Source organism: Salvelinus namaycush, chromosome 32, assembly GCF_016432855.1.
Source record: "Salvelinus namaycush isolate Seneca chromosome 32, SaNama_1.0, whole genome shotgun sequence".
In the NCBI taxonomy this organism is placed as follows: domain Eukaryota; kingdom Metazoa; phylum Chordata; class Actinopteri; order Salmoniformes; family Salmonidae; genus Salvelinus; species Salvelinus namaycush.
The window spans coordinates 30,875,176-30,894,912 of record NC_052338.1 but is presented as its reverse complement, the minus strand read 5'-3'; the positions used below and the strand labels follow the sequence as shown (position 1 = coordinate 30,894,912).

The 19,737-nt window shown below is 43.7% G+C and overlaps 1 protein-coding gene across 2 annotated transcripts in view; it reads left to right on the top strand.

Moving 5' to 3' along the window:
* Positions 1-19,737, top strand: part of LOC120027260 (phosphoprotein associated with glycosphingolipid-enriched microdomains 1-like) — a 116,547-nt gene that overhangs the window by 86,968 nt on the left and 9,842 nt on the right. For both annotated transcript variants that reach the window (XM_038972172.1, XM_038972171.1), the window contains exons 2-6: positions 4,744-4,793; positions 9,421-9,653; positions 14,274-14,376; positions 14,940-15,127; positions 15,251-15,742. In XM_038972172.1, coding sequence (XP_038828100.1) covers positions 9,480-9,653; positions 14,274-14,376; positions 14,940-15,127; positions 15,251-15,742 — 957 coding nt within the window. In that variant the 5' untranslated portion in view covers positions 4,744-4,793; positions 9,421-9,479. The remainder of the gene's footprint in view (positions 1-4,743; positions 4,794-9,420; positions 9,654-14,273; positions 14,377-14,939; positions 15,128-15,250; positions 15,743-19,737) is intronic.

Here is a 19,737-nt window from a genome sequence, read left to right as displayed (position 1 = left end):
ATTATTATCTATTAGGAGGAAGGAGATGAGAGTTATTATTATCTATTAGGGGGAAGGAGATGAGAGTTATTAATATGGACTAGGGAAGGAGATGAGAGGTATTATTATGGACTAGGAAAGGAGATGAGAGGTATTATTATGGACTAGGGAAGGAGATGAGAGGTATTATTATGGACTAGGGAAGGAGATGAGAGGTATTATTATGGACTAGGGAAGGAGATGAGAGGTATTATTATGAACTAGGGAAGGAGATGAGAGGTATTATTATGGACTAGGGAAGGAGATGAGAGGTATTATTATGGACTAGGGAAGGAGATGAGAGGTATTATTATGGACTAGGGAAGGAGATGAGAGTTATTATTATCTATTAGGGGGAAGTGTCAGGTTTTGGCCAAGACTGTTCGGGTTTTGGTCACTAGATGTCCCCATTGCACCTTTTTTGTACCTTTTTGTTTTTCTTGCTCTAATTATTGTTTGCACCTGTAGGTCATTCCCTTGTTAGTATTTAAACCCTGTGTGTTCCTCAGTTCCTTGCTCAGTGTTTGTAAGTTAGCACCCAGCCCCAGCCCAAGCCTTGTTTTATACAGATATTTCTCTTGTTGGATTTTCCAGAGGTTCTCTGGTTTAGTTCTTGTGTATTATTTGAGTAGTCTTTTGAGGTTTGTTTTTCCCTGCTGTTTTTTACCACTTTGTGGAGTTTCTTTTGTATTTTGGAGGATTTCCATTTTGTGCCTCTTGGCTTTATTTTTGGACATTGTGGATTTAGTTTCTTTGCCTGAAGATTTTGTTCTTTAATTAAACCACCATCTCTAGTACTGCTGTGTCTGCCTCTTCTTCTGGGTTCTGACGATTATTAGTGACTGTTTCTCGCACCGGGTCCTGACAGGAAGGAGATGAGAGTTATTATTATGGACTAGGGAAGGAGATGAGAGTTATTATTATCTATTAGGGGGAAGGAGATGAGAGTTATTATTATCTATTAGGGAAGGAGATGAGAGTTATTACTATGGACTAGGGAAGGAAATGAGAGTTATTACTATGGACTAGGGAAGGAGATGAGAGTTATTATTATGGACTAGGGAAGGAAATGAGAGTTATTACTATGGACTAGGGAATGAGATGAGAGGTATTATTATGGACTAGGAAAGGAGATGAGAGGTATTATTATGGACTAGGGAAGGAAATGAGAGGTATTATTATGGACTATGGAATGAGATGAGAGTTATTATTATGGACTAGGGAATGAGATGAGAGGTATTATTATGGACTAGGGAAGGAGATGAGAGTTATTATTATGGACTAGGGAAGGAGATGAGAGTTATTACTATGGACTAGGGAAGGAGATGAGAGTTATTATTATGGACTAGGGAAGGAGATGAGAGTTATTACTATGGACTAGGGAAGGAGGTGAGAGTTATAACTATGGACTAGGGAAGGAAATGAGAGTTAGTACTATGGACTAGGGAATGAGATGAGAGGTATTGTTCTTATTCTCCGCAGATGGAGCTGGAAATTCATAATTATTCCACCTATGTCCCTTTACTTGGTGCTGTTCAGGCAAGCATGATTAAAATGTATATTTTTGTTACTGTCCATAAACAATCATAAAGGGGTCGGGGAGAATACAGAGTTGCCATGGTGACATGGCGGTATCCGTGCCTGTCAGTCAGTCTGTAATTATCTGCTGTGTGTCTGTCTATCAAAAGCTCTGACACACTGACTGAGAGAGAAGGACACACTGACTGAGAGAGAAGAACACACTGACTGAGAGATTAGGACACACCGACTGAGAGAGAAGAACACACCGACTGAGAGAGAAGAACACACCGACTGAGAGAGAAGGACACACTGACTGAGAGAGAAGGACACACCGACTAAGAGAGAAGGACACACTGACTGAGAGAGAAGGACACACTGACAGAGAGAGAAGGACACACCGATTGAGAGAGAAGAACACACTGACTGAGAGAGAAGAACACACTGACTAAGAGAGAAGGACACACTGACTGAGAGAGAAGGACACACTGACTGAGAGAGAAGGACACACTGACTGAGAGAGAAGAACACACCGACTGAGAGAGAAGGACACACCGACTAAGAGAGAAGGACACACTGACTGAGAGAGAAGGACACACTGACTGAGAGAGAAGAACACACCGACTGAGAGAGAAGGACACACTGACTGAGAGAGAAGAACACACCGACTGAGAGAGAAGGACACACCGACTAAGAGAGAAGGACACACCGACTGAGAGAGAAGGACACACTGACTGAGAGAGAAGAACACACCGACTAAGAGAGAAGGACACACCGACTGAGAGAGAAGGACACACTGACTGAGAGAGAAGGACACACCGACTAAGAGAGAAGGACACACCGACTGAGAGAGAAGGACACACTGACTGAGAGAGAAGGACACACCGACTGAGAGAGAAGGACACACTGACTGAGAGAGAAGAACACACTGATTGAGAGAGAAGAACACACTGACTGAGAGAGAAGCACACACCGACTGAGAGAGAAGAACACACTGACTGAGAGAGAGGAACACGCTGACTGAGAGAGAAGAACACGCCGACTGAGAGAGAAGAACACACCGACAGAGAGAAAAACACACTGACTGAGAGAGAAGAACACGCCGACTGAGAGAGAAGAACACACCGACTGAGAGAGAAGAACACACCGACTGAGAGAGAAGAACACACTGACTGAGAGAGAAGAACACACTGACTGAGAGAGAAGAACACACCGACTGAGAGAGAAGAACACACTGACTGAGAGAGAAGAACACACCGACTGAGAGAGAAGAACACACTGACTGAGAGAGAAGAACACCCCGACTGAGAGAGAAGAACACACCGACTGAGAGAGAAGAACACACTGACTGAGAGAGAAGAACACACCGACTGAGAGAGAAGAACACGCTGACTGGCAGTTATAGAGAGTCAGTGACTGGCAGTTACTCAGACTGCGTCACAAAAAGGGCCCATACGGCTCTGGTCAAAAGTAGTACACTATGTGGGGAATAGGGTGCCATTTTAAACTAAATCCAATGACATGGTGAAATGTTTTGCTGATTTCACGTTGACTTCACGTCAGTTGAAATCTCGACCCAATGTAAATCAAAACTAGACATTGAAATGTCACCACAACCATGATAGGGTACAGTAACAGCCCTGACAGTGTACAGTAACAGCCCTGACAGGGTACAGTAACAGCCCTGACAGGGGACAGTAACAGTCCTGACAGGGGACAGTAACAGCCCTGACAGGGGACAGTAACAGTCCTGACAGGGGACAGTAACAGCCCTGACAGGGTACAGTAACAGTCCTGACAGGGTACAGTAACAGCCCTGACAGGGGACAGTAACAGTCCTGACAGGGGACAGTAACAGCCCTGACAGGGTACAGTAACAGCCCTGACAGGGGACAGTAACAGCCCTGATGACAGGGTACAGTAACAGCCCTGCCAGGGTACAGTAACAGGGTACAGTAACAGGCCTGACAGGGGACAGTAACAGTCCTGACAGGGGACAGTAACAGCCCTGATGACAGGGTACAGTAACAGCCCTGCCAGGGTACAGTAACAGGGTACAGTAACAGGCCTGACAGGGGACAGTAACAGTCCTGACAGGGGACAGTAACAGCCCTGATGACAGGGTACAGTAACAGCCCTGCCAGGGTACAGTAACAGGGGACAGTAACAGCCCTGACAGGGTACAGTAACAGCCCTGACAGGGTACAGTAACAGGGTACAGTAACAGCCCTGACAGGGGACAGTAACAATCCTGACAGGGGACAGTAACAGCCCTGATGACAGGGTACAGTAACAGCCCTGACAGGGTACAGTAACATCTCTGCCAGGGTACAGTAACAGCCCTGCCAGGGAACAGTAACAGGGTACAGTAACAGCCCTGACAGGGGACAGTAACAGTCCTGATGACAGGGGACAGTAACAGTCCTGATGACAGGGTACAGTAACATCTCTGCCAGGGTACAGTAACAGCCCTGCCAGGGTACAGTAACAGGGTACAGTAACAGCCCTGACAGGGGACAGTAACAGCCCTGACAGGGTACAGTAACATCTCTGACAGGTTACATTAACAGCCCTGACAGGATACAGTAGCATCTCTGACAGGGTACAGTAACAGCCCTGACAGGATACAGTAACATCTCTGACAGGGTACAGTAACATCTCTGACAGGTTACAGTAACAGCCCTGACAGGATACAGTAACATCTCTGACAGGGTACAGTAACATCTCTGACAGGTTACAGTAACAGCCCTGACAGCATACAGTAACATCTCTGACAGGGTACAGTAACAGTCCTGACAGGGGACGGTAACAGTCCTGACAGGGTACAGTAACAGTCCTGACAGGGGACAGTAACAGCCCTGACAGGATACAGTAACAGCCCTGACAGGATACAGTAACAGTCCTGACAGGATACAGTAACAGCTCTGACAGTTAAAGTCCACGGTTATGTAATGTGCCTCTCCAGTTGGTGTCCTCTGCTCTGTCTGATGAGATTAGGGACAGACAGATCACATCTCAGGTCATTATACATAGAACACAGTGGGATGATGTCACCCAGTCATTATCATATTAGTTACTGTATACATTGCTGTGTGCCATCCATGCTTGTCTATATACCCCACCCTGCTGTACGTTCTGCAGTGCTCTTCTCTACACCACCACGCTACTTCCCACAGTTAGTAACTCCTCTCTCTCTCCTCTCTGCAGGCAAGGACGAGCTACTGAATAACCACAGCCTGAGTCACCAAGGTATCAAGGTAAGGTTCTGTTCACCTTCTGCTTGAACTGTAACTCACAGGACAGATTCTCACTCTGGCACCGAGGGTCAAATAGAGTGGTGTGTAAATAGAGTGGTGCGTAAATAGAGTGGAGTGTGTAAATACAGTGGAGTGTGTAAACAGAGTGGAGTGTGTAAACAGAGTGGAGTGTGTAAACAGATTAGATTGTGTAAACAGAGTGGAGTGTGTAAACAGAGTGGAGTGTGTAAATAGAGTGGAGTGTGTAAACAGAGTGGAATGTGTAAATAGAGTGGAGTGTGTAAACAGATTAGATTGTGTAAACAGAGTGGAGTGTGTAAACAGATTAGAGAGTGTAAACAGATTAGAGTGTGTAAACAGATTAGAGTGTGTAAACAGATTAGAGTGTGTAAACAGAGTGGAGTGTGTAAACAGAGTGGAGTGTGTAAACAGAGTGGAGTGTGTAAATAGAGTGGAGTGTGTAAACAGAGTGGAGTGTGTAAATAGAGTGGAGTGTGTAAATAGAGTGGAGTGTGTAAACAGAGTGGAGTGTGTAAATAGAGGAGTGTGTAAACAGAGTGGAGTGTGTAAATAGAGTGGCGTGTGTAAACAGAGTGGAGTGTGTAAATAGAGTGGAGTGTGTAAACAGAGTGGAGTGTGTAAACAGATTAGAGTGTAAACAGAGTGGAGTGTGTAAATAGAGTGGCGTGTGTAAACAGAGTGGAGTGTGTAAATAGAGGAGTGTGTAAACAGAGTGGAGTGTGTAAACAGAGTGGAGTGTGTAAATAGAGTGGAGTGTGTAAATAGAGTGGAGTGTGTAAACAGAGTGGAGTGTGTAAATACAGTGGAGTGTGTAAATACAGTGGAGTGTGTAAATACAGTGGAGTGTGTAAACAGAGTGGAGTGGAGTGTGTAAACAGAGTGGAGTGTGTAAATACAGTGGAGTGTGTAAATACAGTGGAGTGTGTAAATACAGTGGAGTGTGTAAATGGAGTGGAGTGTGTAAACAGAGTGGAGTGTGTAAACAGAGTGGAGTGTGTAAATACAGTGGAGTGTGTAAATACAGTGGAGTGTGTAAATACAGTGGAGTGTGTAAACAGAGTGGAGTGTGTAAATACAGTGGAGTGTGTAAATACAGTGGAGTGTGTAAATACAGTGGAGTGTGTAAACAGATTAGAGTGTGTAAACAGAGTGGAGTGTGTAAACAGAGTGGAGTGTGTAAACAGATTAGAGTGTGTAAACAGAGTGGAGTGTGTAAACAGAGTGGAGTGTGTAAACAGAGTGGAGTGTGTAAATAGAGTAGAGTGTGTAAATAGAGTGGAGTGTGTAAACAGAGTGGAGTGTGTAAATAGAGTGGAGTGTGTAAATAGAGTAGAGTGTGTAAATAGAGTAGAGTGTGTAAACAGAGTGGAGTGTGTAAACAGAGTGGAGTGTGTAAGCAGAGTGGAGTGTGTAAGCAGAGTGGAGTGTGTAAGCAGAGTGGAGTGTGTAAATTGAGTGGAGTGTGTAAATTGAGTGGAGTGTGTAAATACAGTGGAGTGTGTAAATACAGTGGAGTGTGTAAATACAGTGGAGTGTGTAAATACAGTGGAGTGTGTAAATAGAGTGGAGTGTGTAAATAGAGTGGAGTGTGTAAATAGAGTGGAGTGTGTAAATAGAGTGGAGTGTGTAAATAGAGGAGTGTGTAAATAGAGTGGAGTGTGTAAATAGAGTGGAGTGTGTAAATAGAGTGGAGTGTGTAAATAGAGTGGAGTGTGTAAATAGAGTGGAGTGTGTAAATAGAGTGGAGTGTGTAAATAGAGTGGAGTGTGTAAATAGAGTGGAGTGTGTAAATGGAGGAGTGTGTAAATGGAGGAGTGTGTAAATGGAGGAGTGTGTAAATGGAGGAGTGTGTAAATGGAGGAGTGTGTAAATGGAGGAGTGTGTAAATAGAGTGGAGTGTGTAAATAGAGTGGAGTGTGTAAATAGAGTGGAGTGTGTAAATAGAGTGGAGTGTGTAAATAGAGTGGAGTGTGTAAATAGAGTGGAGTGTGTAAATGGAGTGGAGTGTGTAAATGGAGTGGAGTGTGTAAATGGAGTGGAGTGTGTAAATAGAGGAGTGTGTAAATAGAGTGGAGTGTGTAAATAGAGTGGAGTGTGTAAATAGAGTGGAGTGTGTAAATAGAGTGGAGTGTGTAACCAGTTTATGTATAGTATGTTTGTTTCCGTTGCTCCTTGGTATGCATCACCTCTCAACACATATCATTAGTTCACACCACTGAGCTGCTGATGTCATGTTGACACAGAAGCTTGGGTGGTTTTCACTCTGCTACTGGGTGTACTTTCACACTGTGTGTGTGTGTGTGTGTGTGTGTGTGTGTGTGTGTGTGTGTGTGTGTGTGTGTGTGTGTGTGTGTGTGTGTGTGTGTGTGTGTGTGTGTGTGTGTGTGTGTGTGTGTGTGTGTGTGTGTGTGTGTGTGTGTGTGTGTGTGTTGTTTCTGTTACACATTGCTGGCCTGAACTTACTGTAGTTCTCACAGCTCCCACGCTCCACCACTACATTTGCATAGGAGCAGAGCAGAGTGTCACCAAGTCATAGACTGTTCTCTCTGCTACCGCACGGCAAGCAGTACTGATGCACCAAGTCTGGAACCAACAGGATCCTGAACAGATTCTACCCCGAAGCCATCAGACTGATAAATAATTAACCAAATAGCTACCTGAACTTATTATCTATCCTGTTGCCTAGTCACTCTATCCTAACCTATATGAACATATCTACCTCAATGACCTCGTTACCCCTGCACGTCGACTCGGTACTGGTACCCCTGCACGTCGACTCAGTACTGGTAAACCTGCACGTCGACTCGGTACTGGTACCCCTGCACACTGACTTGGTACTGGTACCTCGTGTATATCGCCAAGTTATCATTACTCATTATGTTATTATTTATCTAGCATTTCACTATTAGTCTACACCTGTTGTTTACGAAGCATGTGACAAATAACATTTGATTTGATTTGATATGTTTGGCTCTGCCTCAGTGACAAAATAAGCCCGTACATTGTCCGATGTCCTCTTCCTCCCTGTTCTGTTACTTGTCAGATGTCCTCTTCCTCCTTGTTCTGTTACTTCTCAGATGTCCTCTTCCTCCCTGTTCTGTTACTTCTCAGATGTCCTCTTCCTCCCTGTTCTGTTACTTGTCAGATGTCCTCTTCCTCCTTGTTCTGTTACTTCTCAGATGTCCTCTTCCTCCCTGTTCTGTTACTTGTCAGATGTCCTCTTCCTCCCTGTTCTGTTACTTGTCAGATGTCCTCTTCCTCCCTGTTCTGTTACTTCTCAGATGTCCTCTTCCTCCCTGTTCTGTTACTTCTCAGATGTCCTCTTCCTCCCTGTTCTGTTACTTCTCAGATGTCCTCTTCCTCCCTGTTCTGTTACTTCTCAGATGTCCTCTTCCTCCCTGTTCTGTTACTTCTCAGATGTCCTCTTCCTCCCTGTTCTGTTACTTGTCAGATGTCCTCTTCCTCCCTGTTCTGTTACTTCTCAGATGTCCTCTTCCTCCCTGTTCTGTTACTTCTCAGATGTCCTCTTCCTCCCTGTTCTGTTACTTCTCAGATGTCCTCTTCCTCCCTGTTCTGTTACTTCTCAGATGTCCTCTTCCTCCCTGTTCTGTTACTTCTCAGATGTCCTCTTCCTCCCTGTTCTGTTACTTCTCAGATGTCCTCTTCCTCCCTGTTCTGTTACTTCTCAGATGTCCTCTTCCTCCCTGTTCTGTCACTGCTGTCTGATTGACTGATTGAAAAGGGAAGGTTAGTTAGACTGCAATCAGACTAGTAGTAGTGCTAGTACTGAACTACCCTACACTACACACACACACACACACACACACACACACACACACACACACACACACACACACACACACACACACACACACACACACACACACACACACACACACACACACACACACACACACACACACACACAGAGAAAGGGAGAGAGAGAGAGGGAAGCAGTGCCCCAGTCCTCAGCAACACTTTGGGCTGTCAGCCATCTGATTACAATCTGCCCATTCAGTTGGTGGAGGTTGGGCACACCCTCTCTGGCCAAAAATAATTCAGGATAGAAGCATAATTGAATTCAGCCTAACCCTCTCGGACAGCTTTCAGGCATGTATAGCTTACGTGGGGAGGTTACTTATTACATGCACAGGAAGCATGTTCTGTAGTATTCTCTGAGTGAGTAGACTGCAGCAGATCTGGAGCATTTAGACAGAATATGACCCTGAAGGCCTGCATTGCAGTCTGTGTCTGCACTGGCCTGCCCTCTTGTGGCTTGTTTAAAACACTGCACTACATTGCATTTGCATTGCATGAAAACTAGGCAGATCTGTATTGGCACAAGAGTAACATATTTCAGTGCTATATGATTCATTAATATCCACTATAATGATATATGAGATTGTCTTCTATTGCATCAGAGAATGAGTTGATGATTTGGAAAGTGGCAACATCATTCATTGTACTCTACTACCGGTATATCTTTTTAGAATAGACCTGTCTCGTCCTGGCAGAACACTGCATAATACTGTTGTCCCTCCCTCCCTCCCTCCCTCCCTCCCTCCCTCCCTCCCTCCCTCCCTCCCTCCCTCCCTCCTTCATATAGTTACCATCCTAGGGTGTCTGTGTGATGCCCCCTACTAGTGGGTCCCCTCCAAGTGTGTGATGCATCATGGCTCCGGTGCTGAGTGCCTTGTGGGAACTGGGGGTCGTGGGGTCAGGGGACGCCATGGCGACGTCCTTAGGCAACGAGCAGCTGGTCCTAGTGGGCACCCTGATGACCATCTCTGCCTTCTTGCTGCTCTCACTGCTACTGCTGCTGTGTGCAGGCTGCCAGGGGTGAGTGGGACACACACACACACACATTCAATAAAATGTAAGATGAAAAATGTTACTGTCATTGTACTTCTGTTATATTTATACTGTACTGTTGATTTACTTCTAACAAATAGTTTATTTGGTACTGATAGATAGACCAGCACAATTGTGTGTCTGTATAATAGACTACATTATTACAGTCTGTATAATAGACTACATTATTACAGTCTGTATAATAGACTACATTATTACAGTCTGCATAATAGACTACATTATTACAGTCTGCATAATAGACTACATTATTACAGTCTGTAAAATAGACTACTTTACTACAGTCTGCATAATAGATTACATTATTACAGTCTGCATAATAGACTGTATTATTAGTCTGCATAATAGACTACATTATTACAGTCTGTATAATAGACTACATTATTACAGTCTGCATAATAGACTGTATTATTACAGTCTGCATGATAGACTAAATTATTACAGTCTGCATAATAGACTACATTATTACAGTCTGCATAATAGACTGTATTATTAGTCTGCATAATAGACTACATTATTACAGTCTGCATAATAGACTACATTATTACAGTCTGCATAATAGACTACATTATTACAGTCTGCATAATAGACTGTATTATTACTCTGCATAATAGACTACATTATTACAGTCTGTATAATAGACTACATTATTACAGTCTGTATAATAGACTGTATTATTACTCTGCATAATATACTGTATTAGTCTGCATAATAGACTACATTATTACAGTCTGCATAATAGACTACATTATTACAGTCTGCATAATAGACTACATTATTACAGTCTGCATAATAGACTACATTATTACAGTCTGCATAATAGACTACATTATTACAGTCTGCATAATAGATTACATTATTACAGTCTGCATAATAGATTACATTATTACAGTCTGCATAATAGACTACATTATTACAGTCTGCATAATAGACTACATTTTTACAGTCTGCATAATAGACTACATTATTACAGTCTGTAAAATAGACTACATTATTAAAGTTTGTAAATGCTTTAGCCCAGAGTCAATACAACAACTCAAAAGGCAGACAAAGTCAAAGTTTTAATCAACATCTCCCTTCTTCATTCTTCTTCTTCTCCAGGCCAAAGACATCAAATGGCCGCCCAGTAGCCCACGAGAACCTCATGAATGGAGTGAGTCTGACTGAACTAAACAGATCTGCCACTTCCTTCACTTAAAACAGCCTTAATTAGTCTGCTATATCTGTCCCTGAAAATAACTCTTCTGTCAGACGGTCCTCTCAACACTTCAGTGAGCTTGGTGAAAACTTTAGTCAGTAAAAACAAGAAACAGAAACTGTCAGAGACAACTTGTCTAACTAGCAGAAGGATTGGTCTCTGACTTAGAAGAAGAGAATAGCTGTGAGTTGTGAGTTGAAGCCGTGTGTGTGTGTGTGTGTGTGTGTGTGTGTGTGTGTGTGTGTGTGTGTGTGTGTGTGTGTGTGTGTGTGTGTGTGTGTGTGTGTGTGTGTGTGTGTGTGTGTGTGTGTGTGTGTGTGTGTGTGTGTGTGTGTGTGTGTGTGTGTGTGCTCTCTCTCTCTCTGGGGGTTAGGTGGTGTAAAGTATGAGGCAGTCACATTAGCACCTATAATGATCACAGGGAGAGAGGGAAAGAGAGAGAGAGAGATGGAGAGAGCGAGAGAGATGGACATGGCTTTAGCCGTATGAAGCCCTTAGTGCAGAACGGGATGTAGGGAGTCTATTGGATGGATGACCCAGGTCAAGAGTTCAGAGGTCAGCATTTTCCAGGAAGGAATGGACAGAAGGGAGACATGCATTCCAGAGTATTAGTATAATGTGATGAATGCAGCCAAAATATTTACTCCCTCTATCGCGCGCACACACACACACACACACACACACACACACACACACACACACACACACACACACACACACACACACACACACACACACACACACACACACACACACACACACACACACACACACACACACACACACACACACACACACACACACATTAGCCCCTGTGTGGGAGTCATCATGTTGTGATCGTGGAGCGTGTCTAGTTGTAAATGAGGCTTGGGATCTCTGCCAGCTCTGTGATTGACAGGTGTCAGCGGCACACACACACACACACACACACACACACACAAAGACACACACACACATACACACTGTGTGCGCTGGTCTGGAATCAGCACCAGGGACGTATCATTGCGCTGATTCTGTTGCAAAATGTTTCTTAAACGGAAGCAAACTGAATGAAACGGGCGAGGGACCTACCTGCATTTGTCCAGTAGAAACCCTCGTTTTAGTTGCAAACCATTTTGCAACTGTTTGGACTAATGATTGCACCCCAGATGTGAAGAATTTGTTCCACTTCGGTCTGCAGTATCTTCATATAAACTGAAATGTTCTCAGAGAAGAATCAGTATTTTCAGAACCACAATATTTCATTCACCTTTTATTTCACCTGTTCATAGTTTAGCTCATTAATTGCATAGTAAACTGTTTATTTCAATGGGATTCTGAATGTATATTGTGATTTATCGCACTATCCCCAGTCATTCCATGATAATAAAGACCATCATGAGCATTAGCTATGGTAAAGACTAAATTACACTTACAAGTTGTGGTTAAGTGAGATAAATAGCTCTCTTTAGAGAGAAACTGACATCGTCCTTTCATTCTAATTACTTGCTGTCACACAGACACTCTTAAACCCTCTGGGGACGTGGCAACCTTTTTATCGCATACTTACAGTATCTGGAGAGTAACATTTATGCCGTCGGGCCTCGCCTGTGAAGTTATGGAGGAGGACTTCACTTTAACCACAAACTGGCAGGTGGAATTGGGTCTTTGTCTTTTCCTCAGCAGGCTGACCCCTTGTGTCTCTAGTCTATAGGAATGCCATCGGATACAGCCTAGCAACAGTCATTATCAGACACAGCCACCAGGTGGTGGTGAAGATCTCATGGTTACCTCTGTCCTTTGGTTTTTATGTCAGTGAGGTGACTGACAAACAATGCAAAGACCTGCAGTGTGGCTTAATGCCCATTTCTCCCATCACAATGTGCTGATGTTCATATGAATTGAGGTGTAATTGTGTAAAGGTATTATATTTGACCACAACCTCTCAGAATGAGGAGTAGGATGCCATTGATCTAATGTACAGTACCAGTCAAAAGTGTGGACACACCTACTAGTTCAAGGAGTTTTTCTTTATTTGTACTATTTTCTACATTATAGAATAATAGTGACGACATCAAAACTATGAAATAGCACATATGGGATCATGTAGTAACCAAAAAAAGTGTAAAACAAAACATTTTTCAAATTCTTCAAAGTAGCCACCCTTTGCCTTGATGACAGCTTTGCACACTCTTGGCATTCTCTCAACCAGCTTCATGATGTAGTCACTTGGAATGCATTTCAATTAACAGGTGGGCCATGTTAAAAGTTAATTTGTGGAATTTATTTTCTACTTAATGCGTTTGAGCCAATCAGTTGTGTTGTGACAAGGTATGATGGGTATACAGAAGATAGCCCTATTTGGTAAAAGACCGAGTCCATATTATGACAAGAATAGCTCAAATAAGCAAAGAGAAATGACAGTCCATCAATAGTTTAAGACATGAAGGTCGTCAATCTGGAACATTTCAAGTGCAGTCTCAAAAACCATGAAGCGCTATGATGAAACTGGCTCTCATGAGGACCGCCATAGGAAAGGAAGACCCAGAGTTACCTCTGCTGCAGTAGGTGAACGGATGATCTCTGCATGTGTGGTTCCCACCGTGAAGCATGGTGGAGGAAGTGTGATGGTGTAGGGGTGGTTTGCTGGTGACACTGTCTGTAATTTATTTAGAATTCAAGGCACACTTAACCAGCATGACTACCACAACATTCTGCAGAGATATGCCATTCCATCAGGTTTGCCCTTAGTGGGACTATAATTTGTTTTTCAATAGGACAATGGCCCAACACACCTCCAGGCTGTGTAAAGGCTATTTGACCAAGAAGGAGAGTGATGGGAGTGCTGCATAAGATGACCTGGCCTCCACAATCACCTGACCTCAACCCAATTGAGATGGTTTGGGATGAGTTGGACCGCAGAGTGAAGGAAAAGCAACCAACAAGTGCTCAGCATATGTGGGAACTCCTTCAAGACTGTTGGAAAAACATTCCAGGTGAATCTGGTTGAGAGAATGCCAAGAGTGTGCAAAGCTGTCATCAAGGCAAAGGGTGGCTACGTTGAAGAATCTCAAATATATTTTGATATGTTTAACACTTTTTTGGTTACTACATGATTCCATATGTTTTATTTCATGGTGTTGATGTTTTCACTATTATTCTACAATGTAGAAAATAGTACAAATAAAGAAATACCCTTGAATGAGTAGGTGTGTCAACTTTTGACTGGTACTGTATATATAATGTATATGACTCCACTTATCCAAAGTGACTTATAGTACAGCATGTGCATATATTTGTAGTATGTGTACTAACTGAACCACACAGGACCACACAGGGTAAAACTGATCCTAGACCTGTGTTTATAATAAGCCACATATCCCCATCCTAACCCAGTCTTTGTCGTTCTACAGGTGTCTGAGAGAGAGACATTTACCGGTAGTCAGTCTGTGGACAGCCCAGGGACTGACCTATTGGTGAGCAGCTCACACAACGGTCCATTAACCAGTGGTACAGGTAACACACACACACACGACGACCACTTCTGCACGTGTTGTTTATTGTTTGTTGCCATTTCATTCATTACTTTATAAAAGAGTGTAATATTCATTAGGCATACAGACCATCTACATTTAGACTATTCTTGACTTTACTTACTTGGTTATTCATTTTGATTTCCACACCTGTGGCAGTCTAATCCATGAGGCATGTTCCACTAACAGTCTGGTAACAGGTATGTGTTGTAGCCAGCTCCCCTTGTTGGTTGTCATGCCAAATGTTAGGCCCGCTGGCATGACAACCAATGTTAAAGGAGTTAACCAAGGTACAAATAAGATCTATGAACGAACAGGCCGACTAGTCCAATTTGTCCACTGCAGCTTTCAAAGATGCAATGTTGTTGTTTAAGATTGAGGCTCCCCATACTCAAACTCTCTCTCTGTTAACCCAGCATAACCACCCACACACACCATCTCTTTTCCCTTTGTCGTGTCCAATTAAATTAAATCCAACCCAACTCAACAAAATTAAATTAAATTAAAATGAACTCAACTCAAATGTATTGATCCATCGTCCCCCAGTGTTGACAGACACCCAGGACAGCAGTCCCCAGCCCTCTGAGGAGATGCTGTCCAGTCAGTCAGAGCTGCGGAGTTCCAAGTGTCCCCAGGACCGCGAGCTGCCCAGCATCCCACCCAACAGCGCCCTGAACGGGATGGGATCTTCCAGCGGACCCCTTCTCCCTCTCTCTGGAGACGGCACCTACGAGGTATTAGGGATTGTTGTTGTTGATGTTATTATGTATTTATTTTACTTGTGTTTGTATGGTTGTACTGTATGGACCCAGGAAGACTAGTCCTCATAAGACAGCTGTCTTAATCAACTCAACTAGGTGGTGAAGGAGAGAGGTGGCGACTTGACGGCGTCCCGGGACGTAAGCGTTGAGGACTCCCTGTACGAGACAGTCAAAGAGTTGAAGGACCATCCAGGAAGCATGGCTGCAGGTCTACCCAACGGACACGGTACTACGTCCCCCCTCAGCCCTGATGACAATGAAATTTCCCACAACCACCTCCCACCTCCCAACAACCCTCCAGCCCTCCACAACGGCCACCTAAGCCCCGGCACCCCAGAACGGGGGCCCCTGTGCGCGGGAGTGGAGTACGCCTCAGTGAATCTGAACAAGAAGAGCCGTTACAGTGCAGACCTGGAGACCAGGCGCTCAGCCACCATCGCTGCTGCTGTGAACCCCACAGAGGAGCCTGAGGAGGAGGACAGACCCCCGCCTGTACCTGACAAGGTGCTGGATGAGAACGACAACCAGCCTACCATGATGGACGCAGGAGCGGTGGTGGTACTGGGGGCCGCGCTACAAAACGGAGAGGTGAGGATCGTGTTTATCTACGTATTGTCGTGTCTTTGGCATCATTAAAACGGAATACTTTTTTATCAAATAACTCTCTGTAATTATTATTAAGCGATTAATTACTGATTAATCATGTAACTGTAATTAACTAGGAAGTCGGGGCACCAAGGAAAATATTCAGATTACAAAGTTATAATATTTGTTTAATATCTGATCAATTAGTCTTCGAATTAATGAATTATTATTTACCTCACGTCAGTCTCATTCCAAACGTCGTAAATTGTTGGTTATCTGCACGAACCCAGTCTTCACTATGAGTCATCCATACATCAATTGTCTTCAAATATTTATTTACTAACTAAGTACTCACAGAAATGCATAACAAACAGTAGATATGGTTACAAGGAAATGATAGCGGATGTGCCCTAGTGGGCTAAACTGGCATGGCGGCTTGTTAGACAGAGTGATAATCATAACAATTGAAATGCTAATCCTTTTCACATGAACGCTCACTCATTCGGGAACAGCTGCAATATATATATATTTACGCTCAGTATGTCGTCGGGATCTCTGTTGAGAAGTTCGTTTCTGTTGGGGAGTCTGTCCGCCCTCTCTCTCTCTCTCTGTCGTGGTTAGAATGGATAGTTCAGAGTGACATTAATTCATGTCGTTATAGAATAGATGTTTTGGCTGTTGTCGGTCTTCGCGTTCAATGATACCGAATTGCTAGCTGCAGACTAGTAATTAATATCAAAGACTTGTTCTTATTCTGTCGGTATCGATAGGCTAAGAGTTTAACCACGTGGTATGGTTAAAAGATTCAGCCATCTACTCAAACCTTAGCTTATACTCAGGTTTATGGTCTCCTCTCAAACCTTGGCCCTCTCGTTATCGAGGTAAGCTGGTCTGGTGATAGAAAACCCGGGTTGGGGTTTTATTCGGAAGAGCAGAAAAGGGCCTGTCCCAGGACGCAATACCATAACTGTGCTCGTGGGCGGTTCTCTGATTTAGTTAAACTCCAAAGGGAATTGGAGTTTCCTTCATTAAACAGTCCAAAATCACATTACACAATTTCACAAACAGTATCATCCTCATTCATCTTATACAACAATTAGATGTAAGCCTCATATCTGAGGCTATTGTATAAACAATAGCCTTGTATAAACAATAGCCACATTACCAGTTACCAGTTATGGTAATGTGGCCGTATTGTCTCTCATGAGTTTCACAAAATTGTACCAAACGGACCAGTTCGTAGCTGGATTCTTCACCGATCTTTTATGGTAATGTGGCCGTATTGTCTCTCATGAGTTTCACAAAATTGTACCAAACGGACCAGTTCGTAGCTGGATTCTTCACCGATCTTTTATACGTTCTCCAGAACATAAATACTGTTCGGACCTCCAGTTCTGTGAGGTGGAAGAAATTCCTTTGTTCTCTCTATGAAAACTCCCTCTCTCTCTATACTGTGGCCATGAGGAGATAATCTCCTCCAGGAATTTACGACCTGAGGTTGCAGCAGCCTGAGTGTAGGAGACAGAGAGAGGGGGATGGTGCTCGCTGTACCCAAAGAGGGAAACGTCATGACACTATGTTTGTGAGGGTGAAATACAGTACTTATACAGTAGAAAGACAGCTCAACTGATTCCTGACTAGATGTATTGATTCAGCTGTGAGCCACAAGTTAGAGTAGAAAGCAGAACAATGGAAAGAGCGTCTCTCTGTCTCTCTGTCTCTCTGTCTCTCTGTCTCTCTGTCTCTCTGTCTCTCTGTCTCTCTGTCTCTCTGTCTCTCTGTCTCTCTGTCTCTCTGTCTCTCCGTCTCTCTGTGTCTGATCGGCATTATGAGGTAGAGAGAAAGAGCAGGGAGAGAGAGAGAAAGAGCAAAGAGAGGAAGAGAGAGAGCGAAAGAAGAGATGGAGATGGAGAGAGAGTGAACAGTGCCATAAAAATGAAGCGGAGGAGAAGAGGTTGAAGAGTTGTAGTACTGGAGTCCGGTCTCAAGACCTCATATTGAGACCACATATTGAGAGCACATATTGAGAGCACATATTGAGAGCACATATTGAGAGCACATATTGAGACCACATATTGAGACCACATATTGAGACCACATATTGAGACCACATATTGAGACCACATATTGAGACTACATATTGAGACTACATATTGAGACTACATATTGAGACTACATATTGAGACTACATATTGAGACTCCATATTGAGACTCCATATTGAGACTCCATATTGAGACCACATATTGAGAGCACATAGTGAGAGCACATAGTGAGAGCACATATTGAGACCACATATTGAGACCACATATTGAGACCACATATTGAGACTACATATTGAGACCCCATATTGAGACCCCATATTGAGACCACATATTTAGAGCACATATTGAGACCACATATTGAGACCACATATTGAGACCACATATTGAGACCCCATATTGAGACCCCATATTGAGACCCCAGATTGAGACCCCAGATTGAGACCACATATTGAGACCCCATATTGAGACTACATATTGAGACCCCATATTGAGACCACATATTGAGACTACATATTGAGACCACATATTGAGACTACATATTGAGACTACATATTGAGACTACATATTGAGACTACATATTGAGACTACATATTGAGACCACATATTGAGACCACATATTGAGACCACATATTGAGACCACATATTGAGACCCCATATTGAGACCACATATTGAGACTACATATTGAGACCACATATTGAGACCCCATATTGAGAACTCATATTGAGACCACATATTGAGACCCCATATTGAGACCACATATTGAGACCCCATATTGAGACCACATATTGAGACCCCATATTGAGACCCCATATTGAGACCACAGATTGAGACCACATATTGAGACCCCATATTGAGACCCCATATTGAGAAAACATATTGAGACCACATATCTGTCTCTGTCTTGACTTGGACTTGTCCCCTTTCGCCGCTGTCCTAGGCCAGCTCCAGCCGTCCAGCCAATCAGCTAATCAGTAGTGAAAATGTTGACACTCCAGCCGTCCAGCCAGTCAGCTAATCAGTAGTGAAAATGTTGACGCTCCAGCCGTCCAGCCAATCAGCTAATCAGTAGTGAAAATGTTGAATCTCCAACTGTCCAGCCAATCAGCTAATCGGTAATAAGTGTGTTGCGTTGGACAGCAGGTGACGCCTAGCCCAGTTGGACCTGAACCAACCACGGGGCTGTGCTGGGCTGGGCTACCTACACTCCCAAAGCCTGTTCCGTCCTCCAGTGTCAGAATCTGGAGTCAGCATTAATTCTGTTCTTCGCCTCTACCCCCACTTTTCCTTTTACACGTATTACACATGTATGAATGGAATCGCTTGGATACACATTTGCAGACACCCTGAGGCTTATTTAAGGTTAACCCGTAACGTTCTTTATTCTCTGTGGCGGTGCGTCGGTGTGACTGGGGTTGGCTGGTGATTTGTCTTGTCAGACCGACAGGGTAATGCGTGTGGTAATGCATGCAAAGCAGTGTGGAGAGGAGAGGAGTGGAGGAGGGGATGAGAAGGGAGATGAGATGAGGAGAGGGGAAAATCCTGGTGAGATCCAGCTGCCCACCGTCAGTCTGACAAACCTGGCAGAGATGAAGGATGACGCTCGGTGTGTGTGTGTGTGTGTGTGTGTGTGTGTGTGTGTGTGTGTGTGTGTGTGTGTGTGTGTGTGTGTGTGTGTGTGTGTGTGTGTGTGTGTGTGTGTGTGTGTGTGTGTGTGTGTGTGTGTGTGTGTGTGTGTGTGTGTGTTTAAGTCTGCTGGGTTCTCCCTCAGTTAGACTCTCAGCAAACACACACACACACACATGATTTTGCTTTGTTCAACACTCTGCAATCTGCTCTTCTGCTCTGTAACACAGCTATTGAGCCATAATAACCAGAAATGACTGTTCTGCTGTCTGGAATAATTTGACTTTGCGTCACCCGTGGCCTTAGAAGCTTTTGATTTACACTGAGGAAA